This window comes from Alternaria arbusti, assembly GCF_024043155.1.
Source record: "Alternaria arbusti strain BMP 1465 chromosome Unknown scaffold_21, whole genome shotgun sequence".
NCBI classification, from domain to species: Eukaryota; Fungi; Ascomycota; class Dothideomycetes; order Pleosporales; family Pleosporaceae; genus Alternaria; species Alternaria arbusti.
This window is the reverse complement of record NW_026249961.1, coordinates 364,171-380,651: the sequence shown is the minus strand read 5'-3', so window position 1 is coordinate 380,651 and position 16,481 is coordinate 364,171. Positions and strand designations below refer to the sequence as shown.

General features: G+C 53.8%; 7 protein-coding genes across 7 annotated transcripts; 4 read left to right on the top strand and 3 right to left on the bottom strand.

Annotated features, from left to right (window-relative positions):
- Positions 1–2,176: 2,176 nt before the first annotated feature.
- Positions 2,177–3,203, top strand: J4E86_010376 (uncharacterized protein; the record flags this gene model as incomplete). The annotated part of the gene is made up of 2 exons (XM_051450875.1): positions 2,177–2,511; positions 2,564–3,203. The coding sequence occupies 2 exons, from the start codon at positions 2,177–2,179 to the stop codon at positions 3,201–3,203; spliced, it is 975 nt and encodes a 324-aa protein (XP_051298068.1).
- Positions 3,204–3,301: 98 nt separating this feature from the next.
- J4E86_010375 (uncharacterized protein) lies at positions 3,302–5,069 on the bottom strand (the record flags this gene model as incomplete). Its single annotated transcript, XM_051450874.1, has 3 exons — positions 3,302–3,376; positions 3,429–4,834; positions 4,964–5,069. The coding sequence occupies 3 exons, from the start codon at positions 5,067–5,069 to the stop codon at positions 3,302–3,304; spliced, it is 1,587 nt and encodes a 528-aa protein (XP_051298067.1).
- A 284-nt stretch (positions 5,070–5,353) lies between these two features.
- Positions 5,354–6,403, top strand: J4E86_010374 (uncharacterized protein; the record flags this gene model as incomplete). Its single annotated transcript, XM_051450873.1, has 1 exon — positions 5,354–6,403. The coding sequence occupies one exon, from the start codon at positions 5,354–5,356 to the stop codon at positions 6,401–6,403; it is 1,050 nt and encodes a 349-aa protein (XP_051298066.1).
- Positions 6,404–6,725: 322 nt separating this feature from the next.
- J4E86_010373 (uncharacterized protein) lies at positions 6,726–7,805 on the top strand (the record flags this gene model as incomplete). Its single annotated transcript, XM_051450872.1, has 1 exon — positions 6,726–7,805. The coding sequence occupies one exon, from the start codon at positions 6,726–6,728 to the stop codon at positions 7,803–7,805; it is 1,080 nt and encodes a 359-aa protein (XP_051298065.1).
- A 442-nt stretch (positions 7,806–8,247) lies between these two features.
- On the bottom strand, positions 8,248–8,889 carry J4E86_010372 (uncharacterized protein; the record flags this gene model as incomplete). The annotated part of the gene is made up of 3 exons (XM_051450871.1): positions 8,248–8,505; positions 8,558–8,771; positions 8,822–8,889. The coding sequence occupies 3 exons, from the start codon at positions 8,887–8,889 to the stop codon at positions 8,248–8,250; spliced, it is 540 nt and encodes a 179-aa protein (XP_051298064.1).
- Positions 8,890–9,198: 309 nt separating this feature from the next.
- J4E86_010371 (uncharacterized protein) lies at positions 9,199–10,449 on the top strand (the record flags this gene model as incomplete). Its single annotated transcript, XM_051450870.1, has 1 exon — positions 9,199–10,449. The coding sequence occupies one exon, from the start codon at positions 9,199–9,201 to the stop codon at positions 10,447–10,449; it is 1,251 nt and encodes a 416-aa protein (XP_051298063.1).
- Positions 10,450–11,299: 850 nt separating this feature from the next.
- On the bottom strand, positions 11,300–15,417 carry J4E86_010370 (uncharacterized protein; the record flags this gene model as incomplete). The annotated part of the gene is made up of 5 exons (XM_051450869.1): positions 11,300–13,885; positions 13,939–13,954; positions 14,160–14,704; positions 14,913–15,205; positions 15,267–15,417. The coding sequence occupies 5 exons, from the start codon at positions 15,415–15,417 to the stop codon at positions 11,300–11,302; spliced, it is 3,591 nt and encodes a 1,196-aa protein (XP_051298062.1).
- Between the last annotated feature and the right edge of the window lie 1,064 nt (positions 15,418–16,481).

Below are 16,481 nucleotides of genomic sequence, written 5' to 3'. Positions count from 1 at the left end.
GAACAGCCGACCTTCCCGCGCCATACGATCAACTGCTTCCAACACTGATCTTGCCGCTGCAATGCACTCTGTGAGACTGTCTTGGGCAAGACTAGTCATCTCTACATTGCTACGCCTGGCATTCTTGAGGAGAAACGGGCGATGGGCTAGAATTACAGCATGACAGTATGACAGTTTGAGTGCGGTTGCCTGCCGTCGGAACGTAGGAATGAGACTGCTAGGGTTGACGGCGCCAAGGAAGGGTGGTAGCGATGCTTTCCACTGGCGCAACTCTGCCCCAAGGCGATGAGAGGCTGCAAGTCGGACCTGATCCGGCACCTGATAACGGATTGATCAGTAGGTTGAGCTGGAGGGTGTGATTTGCTAACGTACTGGTTTGATCGAATACACCTCTCGGGATATCTTTTCAGCAATTTGTGCCAGCCGCGCATGATACACGAGCGATTCTATGTGACAGTCGTCTGTGTTCGTAGTGTTTGGACCGGTGCTGGTCATGTCTTCGTCATTGACAGCGTCGGGGAAATCTTGGTCGATATCTTCATCGTGGTAGTGTCTGGGCCGCCCGAATATGACACCAAGATATTTGTCCAGCGTATAAGCCACCCAAAATGTGCGCTTTCTACACTGTTCACCTATGTAGTCGCGTTTGGGGGCATTAGCTTGACGTTTACGATCGTCTCTGCGATGCAAACCCAACGCTGAAATAATCTGTAGGGCATGGCCAAACGTATACCACGCTTGGTTGAAGCGACATGACATGAGAAGGTACAGGACCTGTATAAGCCTGCATTGAGCTGACTCAAGCTTTGGAATACCAGTCTCGGATTGTGTAAGTCGGGATGCCTCAGAAAAAAGCATGTCACTCTGTGACTGCATGTCGGCTTGAGGTGCTGGTGAAGGACCACTTTCGCTGCTCGTCTTTTCTTCATGAAACGAGGCAATGGCTAGTACAGACAGGACCACTGCAGTTTTAGCACGACCAATATCTACAACAAGAGGTATTGTAAGTAAAATTAAAAAGGGTCTTCAATCAGAGTGATACATACCATGAAAGAGGGTTTGGTTGAGTTCTGCGTTCTTAGACACAGTTTCTAACCAACATTCAACAGTTGGTCTGTGTAACAGCCGATATGTCGCAATGCACACATCAAAATATAGATGAAGAAGCTGGCGACTACGGTCCAGGGATGGCATCTGCAGTTGGCCACTCTCCAGGAAGGGCTTGTCACCAGCACTCATGAGTAGTTGGCGGTCTTCGTTGGAGCCTATCACGACTTGACTGCTTTCTTTGTTGGAGATGCGCCGCCATGCACGACTCAAGAATGAGAGACCAGACGTTGAGTCAGAGTACTGCCCAGCTGCGATCTCAAGTCCAGGGGAAGCTCGCGAAGGAGGCTCCGTCTCTTCCCCAACGCGATGGTTGCTGCCTACAGCCATACTTGGTGCGACACTAAGTATAGCATGAGGATAGCCTGGAACAGACATGGTACGCTGAGGGCTAGCAACGGCGGGACCAGAAGGGCGCGGGGAGACTACCTTGCCTCTCAGGTAGACGGCTTCGTACTGGCATGTTAGACCCCGGCGGATACAGCTCGCACACGGCTGGTCGCCGGAGCACTTTGATTTCCTCGCCTTGCACACATCGCATGCTCTCGTGACTTTCACCAATCGTTGCCTGGTATTGCTGGTGCCCGGCGCGACATCAAGGCTCCGCTTCTGTGGTACCGCCGTGTTGCTGGGTGTGTTTGACATGGCGGAGTGAGAAAGAGGCGGGCACATTTCCGAGAATCCGTGCGGATAATTTAGCTCCGCTCGCCAACCTCCCCATTGCAATCCCGAGGCACTTGACGGAACCCGGATGCCTTAGTCCAGCCACTGCACGAATTGGAGGTCATCACAGGATGTAGTGCCGCGCATCCCGCTGGGTCCTGTCCTTGCCCTGGTGTGGTCATTTGATGATGCCTTCTCCGTCTCCGGTTCCGACAGTGTTCCGACAGCCTCGCGCCTTCGGTACCTAGGTAGTCATGGAAGATTTACTATGGATGTATATATCGACCAGATGGCAGTGCGTCCTGTCGAGACATCGCACACTATCTCTGCATCATACTGCATACCCCTAAACCCGCCCATCTGATCCCACCTAGGCGTTATAGTATCGCGTCACGCTACAGCAACCATGCCTCTCCCCACACACTTCACCCTCAACACAGGCGCGCAAATACCGGCCGTGGGCTTCGGCACATGGCAAGCAAAGCCTGGTGAAGTTGAGCGCGCCGTCGAGACAGCGCTCAAAGCAGGCTACCGTCACATCGATTGCGCTGCCATCTACCGCAACGAAGCTGAAGTGGGTGATGGCATCACGAGGAGCGGTATTCCTCGCTCCGACATCTTCCTCACTGGCAAGCTCTGGAACACCAAGCATGCACCCGAAGATGTAGAGGCAGCACTCGATAAGTCGTTACAGGACCTTGGTGTCGAGTACCTGGACTTGTTCTTGATGCATTGGCCTGTGTATGTTCATATCTTGTCTCGCCGCACGCACAATGTACTAACATAATCACAGTGCCTTCAACGGTGCTACAGGGAAGTGGTTCCCATTGTGTGATAGCGGCGTCTTTGACCTTGCCGACATCGACCCTGCCACAACCTACAAGGCCATGGAGAAGCTGCTCGACACTGGCAAGGTACGCGCTATTGGCGTATCTAACTTCACCGTCAATCGCCTCAATGACCTTCTTTCCAAGACCGATGTTGTGCCGGCGGTAAACCAGATCGAAGCACACCCGTACCTCCAACAGCCTGCCTTATTCGACTTCTGCAAGAGCAAAGGTATTCTCATCGAAGCTTATTCACCCCTCGGAAACAACCAGACGGGAGAGCCACGCACAGTCGACGACGAGCTTGTGGGCATAGTGGGGCAAAGATTGGGCATGGACGGCGGCCAGCTACTTGCGAGTTGGGGCATTCAGCGCGGCACTGTGGTGCTGCCTAAAAGTGTTACACCCAGCAGGATCAAGAGCAACATGCAAGTCAAAGAGCTACCGAAAGATGCATTCGATGAGCTGAGCGGGCTGGAGAGACACAAGCGTTTCAATGTGCAGTCGCGATGGGGATTCGATATATTTGAAGAGCTAGGCGAAGAGGAGGTGCGGAAAATCGCACAAGATTGCGCAGAGGAGAACAAAACGAAATTTACAGTATAGATAGGTAAACTCATGTACTCTGATCACGCCGTGAAATCCAATACCATCGAAAGGTTTCAGAAACAGAGCTACGAGAAAACAGGATCAGAATTCGTGGCTTACTTCCTCACAGAGTCGCGGAACTTGATACGCATGACGGTCTTATCAATAGGCCGCGAGGTGATGGACATCGTCTGTTCATAAGTTAGTCTCGTAATCACTGCGACGGACGATAAGATAGCTTACGTTGATCAACTTGGACTTGGTTTTGTACTTGCCCATCTGGTCCATGATAGGCTGACCGGCTTTATCAGTCTCAATCTCTCCAAGCCCAACCTTGACAAAGTCATATCGTCTCATCACACATGCGAGAATGACTCGGGCTTCCATATTGGCGAGTTCTTGACCAATGCAATTACGAGGTCCTCGCTCAAACGCTCTCCATGCGCTGATGGGGATCTTGCTATCGCCCGTGGTCGATCCGTCGACCTCAGTAGAAGCGCTGCTTGTATCCGAGTCGCCGACCCAGCGCTCGGGGACGAACTCATTTGCTGTCTCTCCGTAAACTTTGGGGTCTCGTTGGATGATATGATGGCAGATGTATATGACGCAATCGTCGACAAGCACTTCCTCTCCGTCCGAGGTGCTCAATTTGAAGTTGTTGTGAGACATTCGGGCAGAAGCTGCTGGGGGCCACAGTCGCAAAGCCTCTTTGATGCATGCAGAGGTGTATTTGAGCGCTTTCATAGTTTCATCTGGCCGTTTGAGGAATACATCGTGTGGTTCTGCGTCACCGAAAACGGCATCGTGCTCCGCGCGGATCTTCGCGAGGCGATCCGGGTGTATCGAGAGGGCGTAGAACAACCTCTGTAGGAGAATCGAGGTCGTATCATGCCCTGCGAAAAGGAATGATTTGATTTGATCCGCAGTACTTTGCAGGATATAAGGAGTGAGTTCATCAGTACCTTCCAGCGCTAGCGCAAGTACCGATCGGTCTTTCTTCTCCTTCGTATGTCGCGCTGACTTGATGTCTGCAAACTTCTCCACGACACACGCCTTCACGGCCGAGTCCAGTCGTCGGCTGTAGATATATTTTTTGGCGAGCATTACCGGGTTCAACCAGGATGCCATAAGACCATTGTCCCCAGCATATACATTCTTCAGCGTGCGGAAGTCTCGGACGATGGGATGGACATGTTCACGGTCGCCCTGGGCCTTGCAATCAATATTAGTAACTAAGCCGCCGATGATATCAAACGTGACATCAGTGCAATACCCGTCCATCTCGGCCGCGACACCGGAGGTTGCCAAAGCGTCCAGCCTTTTCATAAACGTTTGCGTTTTGTCAACCATAACAGGAAGCAACGAAAGCAAATGCTGCGGCGCGAAGCCTGGGTTGAACGTCTTGCGAAGCCCTCTCCAGGATTCGCCATTCTCGCTGATCAGGGAATACCTCCCAATCAGGTCCCCCATGCCCCCTTGAAGAGTCGGGGATTTGGTAACGCTGTACTGCTGCGTCTTGCTGGCTCTGGAGATCTGCTCCGCCATCGCATGGGACGCAATGAGGAGAAGCGGAAGCTGTACAGGCCTCGTATCGAAGAACATGTATTCTGGGCTGCCTTGAGCCTTCCATATGTTTTCAAACACATAGTCTGGCTGCTATTAGTGGTGACCATGGAGAGGGATGTAGATCCTACCTGGATGAGCGGTACTACTTATGGTCTTGTATTCTGCCGCGATATGGCCGAGATGGCCAAAGAGAAAACTCGATGGCAGCTTACTGGGGATGTGCGCGAATCTCTTGAAGCGCCATTGGCTTATCTGGAGGTACAGCAGCCACACGACAGCAGGTACCAGCGCTAGTACGGCGTACGAGGGATACGACATGACTGAATGAAGCAAAGCCCCATATGCTTTGTCAATATAGAGATGATTAGTCCGTTGTAGTCAGCTGGGGTGCTTTTGTTGGTGCGGTGTGAGGCTGGGAGCTTACTGTAGGCTCCCGGGTCGTGCTCGGGCCCTCGGCGTTAGATGAGAAATCCAAGTATCGATGATGTAGACAGGGTCCGGACGAAACGTCCAGCGAAATCGCCGTGCCCGAGACTACGCGCAGTATATGAGGACACGGATACGGCCGTTACCTATGGATCATCCACACAGCAAATCCCATCATGACCGTCTTTGAAGCCATACCGCAACCATCCCAGGCGCGTCTAGACGCCTCGCTCACCGACGCGCCGCTGGACACGGAGAAGCTCGTGTCGCAACAGTCTGCAACACCCCAAGAGAAGGCCAAAACGGTGCTGTACCTGGCCTATGGCTCGAACCTGTGCAATGAGACCTTCCGAGGCGTGCGCGGTATCCGTCCACTTTCACAGGTCAACGTACTTGTTCCCTCGCTGAGATTGACCTTCGATCTCCCTGGCATCCCCTACAAAGAGCCCTGCTTCGCCAACACAGCACTGCGGGTGCCGGACGCGCAAGACTACCACAAAGATCGATGGCACAAGGGCCTGGTGGGCGTTGTATACGAGGTGACGCTGTCCGACTATGCGCACATCATTGCGACGGAAGGTGGAGGCAGCGCCTACGACGATATCTTGGTTGACTGCTACGCGCTACCGCCCTCCGACACAGTCCCCACCGCGCCCGATTCGAAGCCCTTCAAAGCGCACACGCTCTTCGCCCCCATTGTCGACAGCGAGAACAGAGTCCGAACCACCGACCGCGTAAAGCGCCCCGACCCAGGCTATGCGCAGCCTTCGGCACGATACCTCAAGCTCATAACCGACGGCGCCGCGGAATGTAATCTTCCAAACGAGTATCAGGAATACCTACACAATATACGCACATATACCATCACGACCAAGAAGCAAGAAATGGGAAAGGCTATCTTCCTGGGCATTTGGATGCCCTTCGTCATGTTCATCTTTGCGATGGGAAGGAAGCTGCAGGATAAAAAGGGAAGGTCGCCTTGGTGGCTAGCTAAACTCAGTGCCATGATCTTTGCGGGCATGTGGGTTAGCTATGATAGCGTTTTCAAGAAAACTTTCGGTGATGGAGAAAGGACGATAGGCGACTCTACATTGCCAGTAAGCGATACTAGAAGTAGGAGGATTTCTTCCACTCGACAAGATGCGGAGAGTGAGGGTCTGCTGGAAGAGTTCGTGGAGACCATGTACGAGCCGCGAGCAACTGGGCAAAAACGCGAGCTTCGATGAGATATTTCCACCTAGACTAGCATGTAGAAACGACGGACAATATACCCATGCGGCATGAACATTTCAGGCACGATTTTCATGCGCCAGTAAAACGTGTTCGCATGGAGCGCATCTGCCTTGCAAGTTCAATCTAGGATCCACCCTCTAGCTAGAGGTTCTCCATCATCCCAGCAGAAAGCGGCGAACACCGATAATCCCCGTCAGCCTCCGACGAAAACTAGTCTTACAATCAAAATCTTTACAGAAGACCGAAATCTGATTTACGAGAACCTTTTTATTCAAACCCCCCAGTTTGCAAAGTCCCCTACTCAAAGAAACCACAATGTGCAAATCAGCCACCCACGACTTCCTCGCGGACCTCCCAAAATGCGAACACCACCTCCATCTCGAAGGCTGCCTCAGCCCAAGCCTTCTCTTCACTCTGGCCTCTAAGAACAACATCACTCTGCCATCACCATCTGAAGATGTCGCTTACACTTCGCCCGCGACACTCACAGAACGGTATTCGCATTTCACGAACCTAGACGATTTCCTGGCGTACTACTACCGCGGCATCGCAGTCGTAGTGCATGAAGAGGACTTTGAGATGCTAGCTTGGGAATACTTCACAACAGCAGCTCGAGACGGCGTCTGCCATGCAGAAGTTTTCTTCGATCCACAAAGTCACACGGAGCGAGGCATCGACTTTGATGTCGTGGTACGTGGTTTCAATGCTGCAAGGAAACGAGCGGAGAAAGAGCTGGGGATAACGAGTTGTCTGATCATGTGTTTCCTGAGGCACATGCCTGTTAGTTCAGCTGCGGAGACTATGGCAGCCGCTGTCAAGAGTGGGCACTTTGATCTTCAGGGTGGAGACGGCCAGGAGCGCGCTATTACTGGTCTTGGGCTGGACTCGTCAGAGGTTGGGTTCCGTCCGGAGCTCTTTGTGGATATGTATCTTGAGGGTGAGAAGAGGGGGTTGAGAAGAACAGCTCACGCGGGTGAAGAGGGGGATCCGACGTACATCAGCGGTGCACTCGACGCACTACACGCTGAGCGCATCGATCACGGTATCCGTCTTACCGAAGATGCTGAACTACTTGGTCGGGTAGTGAAAGAGGAGATACTCCTGACGGTTTGTCCGCTGAGCAATGTCTGTCTTCAAGCTGTGGAAAGCGTTGGCCAAGTACCCATCAGGACGTTCCTCGAGGCAGGGGTCAAATTCAGTATCAACAGTGACGACCCAGCGTACTTTGGTGGATACATTCTGAACAACTATTGCGCGGTGCAAGAGGCTTTCAACTTGAGTATGGAGGAATGGAGAACAATCGTTAGTAATTCTATCCACGGCAGCTGGATAGGGGGAAAGCGGAAGTCTGAGCTGCTGGGTCTGCTCGAGGCTTGCATGAGCAAACATGCTTAAGTGTATTCGTACAAGAGTTGAGGCACGAAGGGGGCGAGGAGGTTGTCAGTGGGACTTCAGAGGCCAGTATGCTAGGTGATCGGTTATTGAACACCGTCTAGCTCTTCTATAGTCTTTCGATGCGTGGTAAGACCTTCAGCGAAGAGGTCCTAGGTGCCCTATCATTTAACTCTAGTTACTCAAGAATTCTGCGAAGGTCACCTAGCTATACCATAAATATAGCGATGTACTTGAGCGTACGACGATAGTGGCGTACACTAGTCGATCGTTGGAGAGAAGCTGAGATCGGGTCTGTATCAAGTCAGCACCACTCCGAGAACAGTCATGGTGTCTCCCCATACACGTTTTCCAATAACACACATAGACGCGTCTTCTAAAGTGCCCTTTTGATTCTGTTCATTGCTCGTGGGTATCATATCCTTCCATACACAGTCTTAACCGTCTAGTCCGAGTCGTCGCTGACATCCATCTCCATCTCCGCGTCCGAGTTCTCATCCTCCTCTTCTTCGTCACGCCCCCTCTTCTGACCCTTGGCGGCGTCTTGTGCATTGACCGGAACTGCTTTCTCGGGTGCGGTACCGAAGCCTGCGGGCTGTGCAGACGCTTGTTCGGGCTCGTCTTCGCGCTCCGGCTCGGGCATCTTGTAGGTGCCGTCTAGCTTGGCTACTGTGTCGGACTTGGTCTTTGCGTATGCGATTTGCTGACTAGTGTCAGCATAGTTCCGTGGTTCGTGGGATCGAGAGAAGACGCACCATGTCCTTGCCAAAGAAAGTGAAGCCCTGTAGAGCGCGCATAGCCTGTGTTGAGGAATCGACGTCGCGGAAGACAACGTGCGCCTGGCCTCGCATCTTCATGGTCTTGAGCGCGACAACATCGAGTATGACGCCATATGTCGCGAACAGCATGTACAAGTTCCGCTTAAGGTCTTCTTTTTGTAGCTTGTCGGGAAGGTTGCGCACGTATAATCTGCTTGATGTCAGCATATACGCCGTGCACTGGGATGTAGGTCGACTCACGTGCGATTCGGGATTCCCTCTTTGGAGACGGCGACAGTGCCTGGCGGTCCTCGCGCCGAAGTAGCCATGATGTGTGGAATGCAGCTGCTGGGCGTCGGTGGTGAGGGCAAGCTCCCCGCAGAAAAGCGCGGCCAAGCCAAAATGTTCGGGGACGTGCATCGTCGCCGCCGCGGTCCCTGGAACGCGAACGGCAGTCGCGAACCACGCGCCCACCACCTTCACCGTCTAAAAGAGGAGGACTGCGGTATGGACTTTGGGTCGCTTACCTCACGAGAGCTGTGGAGTATCCACTAACGCCAGCAATCGCCATCTTACATCATCCATCATCCATCCTCGTCGCAACACCCCAATCACGCCGCTACACGCACGACTTCACCATGGCATCACCAGCTGTTCTGAGCCCACGGCCGAACCCGCCCGGCGCAGCGTTCCAAGATGGGGCCAAGACTAGAACCCTCGCGCTCCCAAGTCACACGACCAAGCCCACGAAGTCACCAGCTGTACCGTCCACAGCCCCAGCAGAAGACAGAGGCATGGATCTCGCCGAGCAGATGAACGACCGGGTGCGCAGCCAGTTCGTCATGGGCCAGAAACTAGGAGAAGGTACCTATGCGGTAGTCTTCCAAGCCCACTACGTCAACAACCCCAAGAAGCTCGTCGCCATCAAGAAGATCAAGCTCAACGCCGAGTACCCCAACGGAATCGCCCCAGACGCCCTCCGCGAAATGCAATTCCTCTTCGAGATCGACCATCCCAACGTAATCAAACTACACGACGTCTTCTCCAGCAAGGACCAAAACCTGTCCTTCGTACTCGAACATCTGCCCCTGGGAGACCTGGAGGCGCTCTGGAAGAACAAGGAAATCACATACACAAAGGCGGATATCAAGTCATGGATGAACATGCTGTGTCAGGGAATCTGGTTCTGCCACGAGAACTTCGTCCTGCATCGCGATATCAAGGGTAGTAACGCCCTGATTGCCGCCGACGGAACAGTCAAGCTTGCCGATTTCGGTCTTGCGCGGAGTTTCGCAGATCCAGGAACGAAAATGACTACCATGGTCATTACACGCATGTACCGTCCGTTGGAGTTGCTGTACGGCTGCTCGCACTACGGCGGCACAGCTGACATGTGGAGTATCGGAGTCCTAATGGCAGAACTCTGTATCCGCAACTGGTTTCTCTACTCCGACACCGACATCCAACAAGTCGCCACCATCTGCGAGAAGTTCGGAACGCCGACCGAGGAAACCTGGCCCGGCGTATCTTCCCTCCCATACTACGTTGCGCCTGAGAAGCAAACCGGCCCACAGGGTTCTACAGCCTTCCGACAGACACGTCCTCGCGTGTGGTGGAAACAACAGTTTCCTGCCCTGGGAGACGACGGCTGCGACTTTATCAAGGGTTTATTGACACTGGATCCGGCAAAGAGGTACACGGCTCGCAAAGCGCTAGAGGATAAGTGGTGGACCAACGCACCCCGGCCCACGAAGAAAGAAAACTTGCCCAAAGAAGGCGGTGGGGCAAAGGCCATGGGAGAGGATCTCAAGCGGAGAGGCGGAGAGATGCCTACCAATGGTCGCGCCGACAAGGTAGCTCGGAAGCTCGACTTTGGCTCCATGGGGTAGATCATTCTATCCAAGGGGAAAACCTAAACACCCTGGAGCCTACATTGACGCTAGATCTTCTCGTTTGCTTGTTTTTGTCCTAGTGTAGGCTACAGGCCTGGTCAGTGTCTTCCTTGTAGCTTGTAGGAGGTGTGGCTGCGTTCCGGCTTCTCCCGATCAAGTGGTACGATCGAGTGGATCCCTTGGATCTGACATGGCGTTTGGGCGTTTGGAGCTCGGTTCAAGGGAACCTGCATACGGGTAGGGCCTTCCGTTTAGACTAGGCTAGCTATGCTGCATTTCTTGGAGTCTGGGGCTGGGTGGTGGTAGCTTTGTTTCGGTGTATCAACTACCGAAGTTCATTATACATGCGATACTGTACACGTCCGTCCCATGTATACTTTAAAGCGACTAAATATTTATTTTTCGACCTCCTCCTGCAGCAATGTAGTAATAACCATGATGTTAAGCAGCCTTTCTTTACTGCGTTATGACCTGATGTAGACACTGTGCTATGGCATGTCTTGTAAATATACCGGGACAAAACCTACTGGATACCTTCTAGGCCTATGATCTGCTGAACATATATCAAGTAGAAATGCGATGCATGCTTTTGGGCAGATTGAAAACTGGGTGCATAGGATAAGAGAATCCTTTTGCGTTTTGTATAGCACGATCATTATTCATGTGGAAGCGACGCAAAGCTTCAGAAGTTGTGTGGTTCAATGTTCACAGGCACGATCAGAAGGAACAGATGGACGTTTTTGAAGTTGAAATGGCATCCCAGCGCCGTAATTCGTTACTATCTAATCATGTCCATTCTTGGATTTCATAACTCTCATAAACAAAGCAAACTATCCAAGCGATATGCTCACTTGACGAGCTTGCAGACCAAGTCGCCAGAGTCGACCGAGTCACCCTCACGTACTGACAGGCCACTGACCTTTCCAGAGTGTGGTGCGGAGATGACCATCTCCATCTTCATGGCGCTCAGAATAGCAACTGGGTCACCCTTCTTGACCTCGCTACCATCGTGGACACGGACCTCGACCAGGACACCGGACATGGGTGATCCGACTTGGCTGCTGTCTGTGGGGTCGGCCTTGGGTCGCGAAACGTTCTCGATAGCCGCGTGTTGGTCCTCCACGGTGACGGTACGGGTCTCACCGTTCATCTCGTAGAAGACTTCACGCAGACCGGTCTGCTCGGACAGGGGACCGATGGCGAGGAGCTTGAGAATGAGAACCTTACCCTTCTCAAGTTCGACGTGGAACTCCTCGCCGATCTCTGGGCGCGACAAGAAGTAACGAGTAGGCAGAACGGAGAGATCTCCGTACTTGGTGGTCCACTTCTTGTAGTCCTCAAAGACCTTGGGGTACATAATGTACGATGCAACATCGCACTCTGTGGCGTCACCCCACTTAGCCTTGAGGTCAGCCTTGATCTTGGGGATATCAACGGGCTCAAGGTAGAGACCAGGGCGCTTGTCCATCTTCCTTCGCTCGCGGAGAGCTTGCGAGCGGAGGGGCTCGGGGAAACCGCCGTATGGCTGACCCATGAGTCCCTCGAAGAACTCCAGGACAGAGGATGGGAAGTCGAGTTGGTCAGCCTTGGCTAGGACGTCGTCGTAGGAAAGCTTGTTGGAGACCATGAATTGAGCCAAGTCACCAACAACCTTGGAAGTGGGAGTGACCTTGACAATGTCGCCGAGCAAGTCGTTGGCCTGCTCGTACGCCTTCTTGGTCTGAGCCCATTGCTCACCAAGACCTTGCTGCGATGCCTGGAAGATCAAATTGGTAAGCTGACCTCCGGGAATCTCGTGCTCGTAGACTTCGGGGTCGGGTCCGGTAAGACCGGCCTCGAAGGGTGAGTAGAGGAGACGGAGCTGGGCCCAGTATGCGTCCAAGTTACGGATCATGTGTGCGTCCAGACCAGCGTCGAAGTCGGTGCCCTCGAGAGATGAGAGGATGGCACCCATGCTAGGCTGAGAAGTCATACCCGACATACTGTCGATAGCGGCATCAACAGCGTCCGCGCCAGCCTCAGCGCAGGCAACCATAGATGCAACACCAGTTCCGGCAGAGTCGTGAGTGTGCACGTGGATAGGGAGATCGGGGTACTTCTCGCGAATGGTACCGATCAAGAGACGGGCGGCACGGGGCTTGAGTACACCAGCCATGTCTTTGATACCGAGGATGTGCGCTCCCATCTTGACGATCTTGTCGACTACATCCAAGTAGTACTCCAGGTTGTACTTCTTCTTGGGGTTGAGCATGTCACCACTGTAGCACACGGTACCCTCAGCGACACCGCCAGCCTTGAGGACCGCCTTGACACCAACCTCAAGCTGCTCAACGTCGTTCAGCGCATCAAAGACACGGAAGATATCGACACCGTTCTTCTTGGCCTGCTCACAGAAGTGGAAGATGGCGTTGTCGGGCAACGAAGAGTACGCAACACCGTTCGCGCCGCGGAGGAGCATCTGGAATGGAATGTTGGGTACGAGCTTGCGCATCTTCCTCAGACGCTCCCAGGGATCTTCATAGAGGAAACGCATGGCGACATCGAAAGTAGCGCCACCCCAGCACTCGAGAGCCCATGCGTTGGAAAAGGCATGGCTGGTCTCCTTGGCGATGTTGAGCAAGTCAACAGTTCGGACACGAGTGGCGAGAAGCGACTGGTGGGCATCACGCCATGTGGTGTCCATGATCAAGCAACCCTTGTTGGCGCGAACAGCCTTGGCGAATCCCTCGGGACCGTCCTTGAGAATGACGTTCCTCCATCCCTCGGTGCAAGGCGCGGAGGTGTCAACCTTCTTGCCGTTGTTGTCATGGATGGCCGGGATGGGGATGACGCCCTTGAACTTGGGCTCACCAATCTGGCCCTTGATCTGACTGCCGTTGACAGCGAGATCACCGAGATATGCGAGAAGCTTCTGGGCACGGTTCTGGGAGCCGATCAAGTCGAAGAGAGCGGGAGTGTCGTCGATGAAAGTTGTCCAGCATTGACCGTCGACGAAGGTGGGATGTGTGAGGAGCTTGATCAAGAAGGGAATGTTGGTCTTGACGCCACGGATACGGAACTCAACTAGAGCACGCAGCATCTTTCGGCGGACGATCTCGTATGTGGAACCGCGGCAAGAGCACTTGACCAACATAGAGTCGTAGTGAGGGGTGATGATGGCTCCGGCGAAACCGTTACCACCGTCGAGACGGACTCCGTTACCACCGGCAGAGCGGTACACCTCGATCTTTCCAGTGTCAGGCGCGAAGCTCTGAGCGGGGTCTTCTGTGGTGATTCGGCATTGGAAGGCAAAGCCTCGTGTGGAGATGTGGTCTTGGGTCAGGCCAAGCTGCTCAAGAGATGCGCCTGCTGCGATCTGAATTTGTGCCGCAACAATGTCGATACCGGTGACCTCCTCGGTGATAGTGTGCTCGACCTGGATACGGGGGTTGATCTGACTCAGAGTTAGTCTATGCTTCTCTTGAATACTTCGTAAGGCTTTCATACTTCTATAAAGTAGTAGCTAGGTAGAGAATTAGCGAAATCCATCATAAGAGTAGTAGTGGAAGCACGTTAATCTAGGAAAAAACCGAACACCCTGGAGACTACATCAAGATGGAACCTCGTAAGGTGGGTGACTTGACGTCGATGTAGGCTCCAGGGTGTTCAATTTTCTTCTTGAACGAGGTGGTGTGGTGGAGTGTGGTGGGATGGGATATATAACATACCGGTTTTGCTGGTCAACCAAGAACTCGGCAGTTCCGGCGTTCCTGTACTTGACGCTCTGAGCGAGCCTGACAGCGTCGGCAAGGATAGCATCACGAGTCTCAACTGGAAGGTCCTTGGCGGGAGCAATCTCAACGACCTTCTGGTGACGGCGCTGGACACTGCAGTCACGCTCGTAGAGATGGACGACGTTGCCCTGGTTGTCACCGAGAAGCTGGACTTCAATGTGCTTGGGCTTGTCGAGGAAGCGCTCGACGAAGACGGTTCCGTTACCGAAGGCCGACTTGGCCTCTGAAGTGGCGCGCTCGAACGAGTCCTTGAGCGTCTCTTGCTCGCGTACTACACGCATACCACGGCCACCACCGCCGAAAGCGGCCTTGATGATGATGGGAAAGCCATACTCGTCGGTAAAGGCCTTGACATCCTCAAACTTCTCGACGGGCCCCGGGGTTCCTGGCACAACGGGGACGTTGCACTTGACGGCGAGTTTTCGCGCCGAGACCTTGTCGCCGAGCGCGTCGATGGTGTCGGGAGAGGGGCCCACGAACTAAAAGCAAAAGTAAGCATGAGTCGCATATTGCATGGGTGGGAAAAAAAGGCCATGGGCGCTGCGGTGATCGGCGCCGGGCTGCTTGGTGATCGGCCCCGCCAATGCCTCATCTCGCGCGGGAGCGATAGGCTCAGCAGCGGCTGATAGGCAGCGGCGACCCCTCCACGCAGCTCCGTCATAGCGTAAACAAAGCGGTAAAACTCACAATGAGGCCAGCCTTCTCGACGTTGCGCGCGAACTCTGCGTTCTCCGATAAGAAGCCGTAGCCCGGGTGAATCATGTTCACGTTGTGCTCGACCGCGATCTTAATGATCTCATCGCCCGCCAGGTAAGCACCGACAGGCGTGTACTGGCCGCGGGCGCCAATCTCGTACGCCTCGTCGGCCTTTTGCCTGTGCATGCTGAGGCGGTCCTCATGGCTGTAGACGGCCACGGTGTGCAGCGACAGCTCGTGCGCTGTTCGGAAGATACGGATGGGGATTTCTCCTCGGTTGGCAACTGGCAGAGCTGTTAGAGCGCCGAAGAGCGAGGAGTGAGCCATTGTGCTCGGCCAACGTACCCAGCAGCTTCTTCAGCTGCATGATGGAGCTGCTCGCACGCAGCTTGTGGTGGACCGAGTTCCTGTGGGGGTGGTGCTCGCCATGGTCCTCGTCGAAGTCGTTCTCGTCAATGGCCGACGAGGCGTTCTGGTCAACTGCAAGCGTCGTCATGCTGGATGACGGCTGTGTGTATTGGGGTAAGAGAGGGGGTAGAGGTAGTGAGAGGGAGGAGGAGAGGGGGAGGTCTGAAAGGCGCAGAAGAAGTAGGATACAGCGCCAATTTATTATGGTACCGACTATCGGATATCCAGGGTCTGCTACTTGCTACGACTCACTCGCTCAACCATGTGCAGAGCGCGAGTTTAATCCCAAAACAGATCCACACAGCCAAGCCAGATGGAAACACGCTGCAGAGACCCCGTCGGCCACCTGAAAAGCAACCAAGCTAACCATGGATAGCTGCATGCCACCACCTGGCCAGAGCTCCCTCGCGCGGGGAGATAATGGAGGGGCACTGACAAGGTTCGCCGACGGAACCACCCCGTGTGCGACACGATTGAAATTGTCACCGTCGTCACAGGCCCTGCCCCACCGCGTACCAGAATCTTAAACATGTATAAAACCTTTTTGCTCTACATATCCCACGCCCACTAAGCACGTGGGGCGCCTAGCCAAAGCCACACGCACCTCGTCCGGTGTCGTCGACGCTCAATGAAACCTTGACCGCTACCCACTCTGACCCCTCTGGCAAGCCATTCGCGAGCCCATTCCATCTCCATCCCAGCTGCCAGAGCAGTGTCTACCGCATCGGAGAAAGCTCGGCATCGCGGAAAAATGTCGTGCTTATCCAGCGCTTTCCTTCGGCGTAGGTTCCTCTACCGAGCTCCTTATGGCCGTCGAGGGCAACCTCGCTATTTAACCTCGTTCACGGTATAATTTTCCGACCTTTGCCTCGCTTCGTGGCCGCGTACCTGCATGGCTCCGAGGAGTATTCGGAACATGGGTCTGAGCTATTACCGGCTGCGCATCACGCCCATGCGGTTCCGCCTCTCACCATGACAGATGGTTACGTAGATCTAGACTTGACTTGGCTACGAGCGACTCTTCGAAACCGGTGACGTTAGCTTACGATGGGGTCGTTTGAGGCATTCAGTGGCTGCATCTGGAAACATTACTCGTGTACTAGTCTTCCAAGATTGCTTGGCAAAGATCATGCACCTGCGATACGGAGCTTC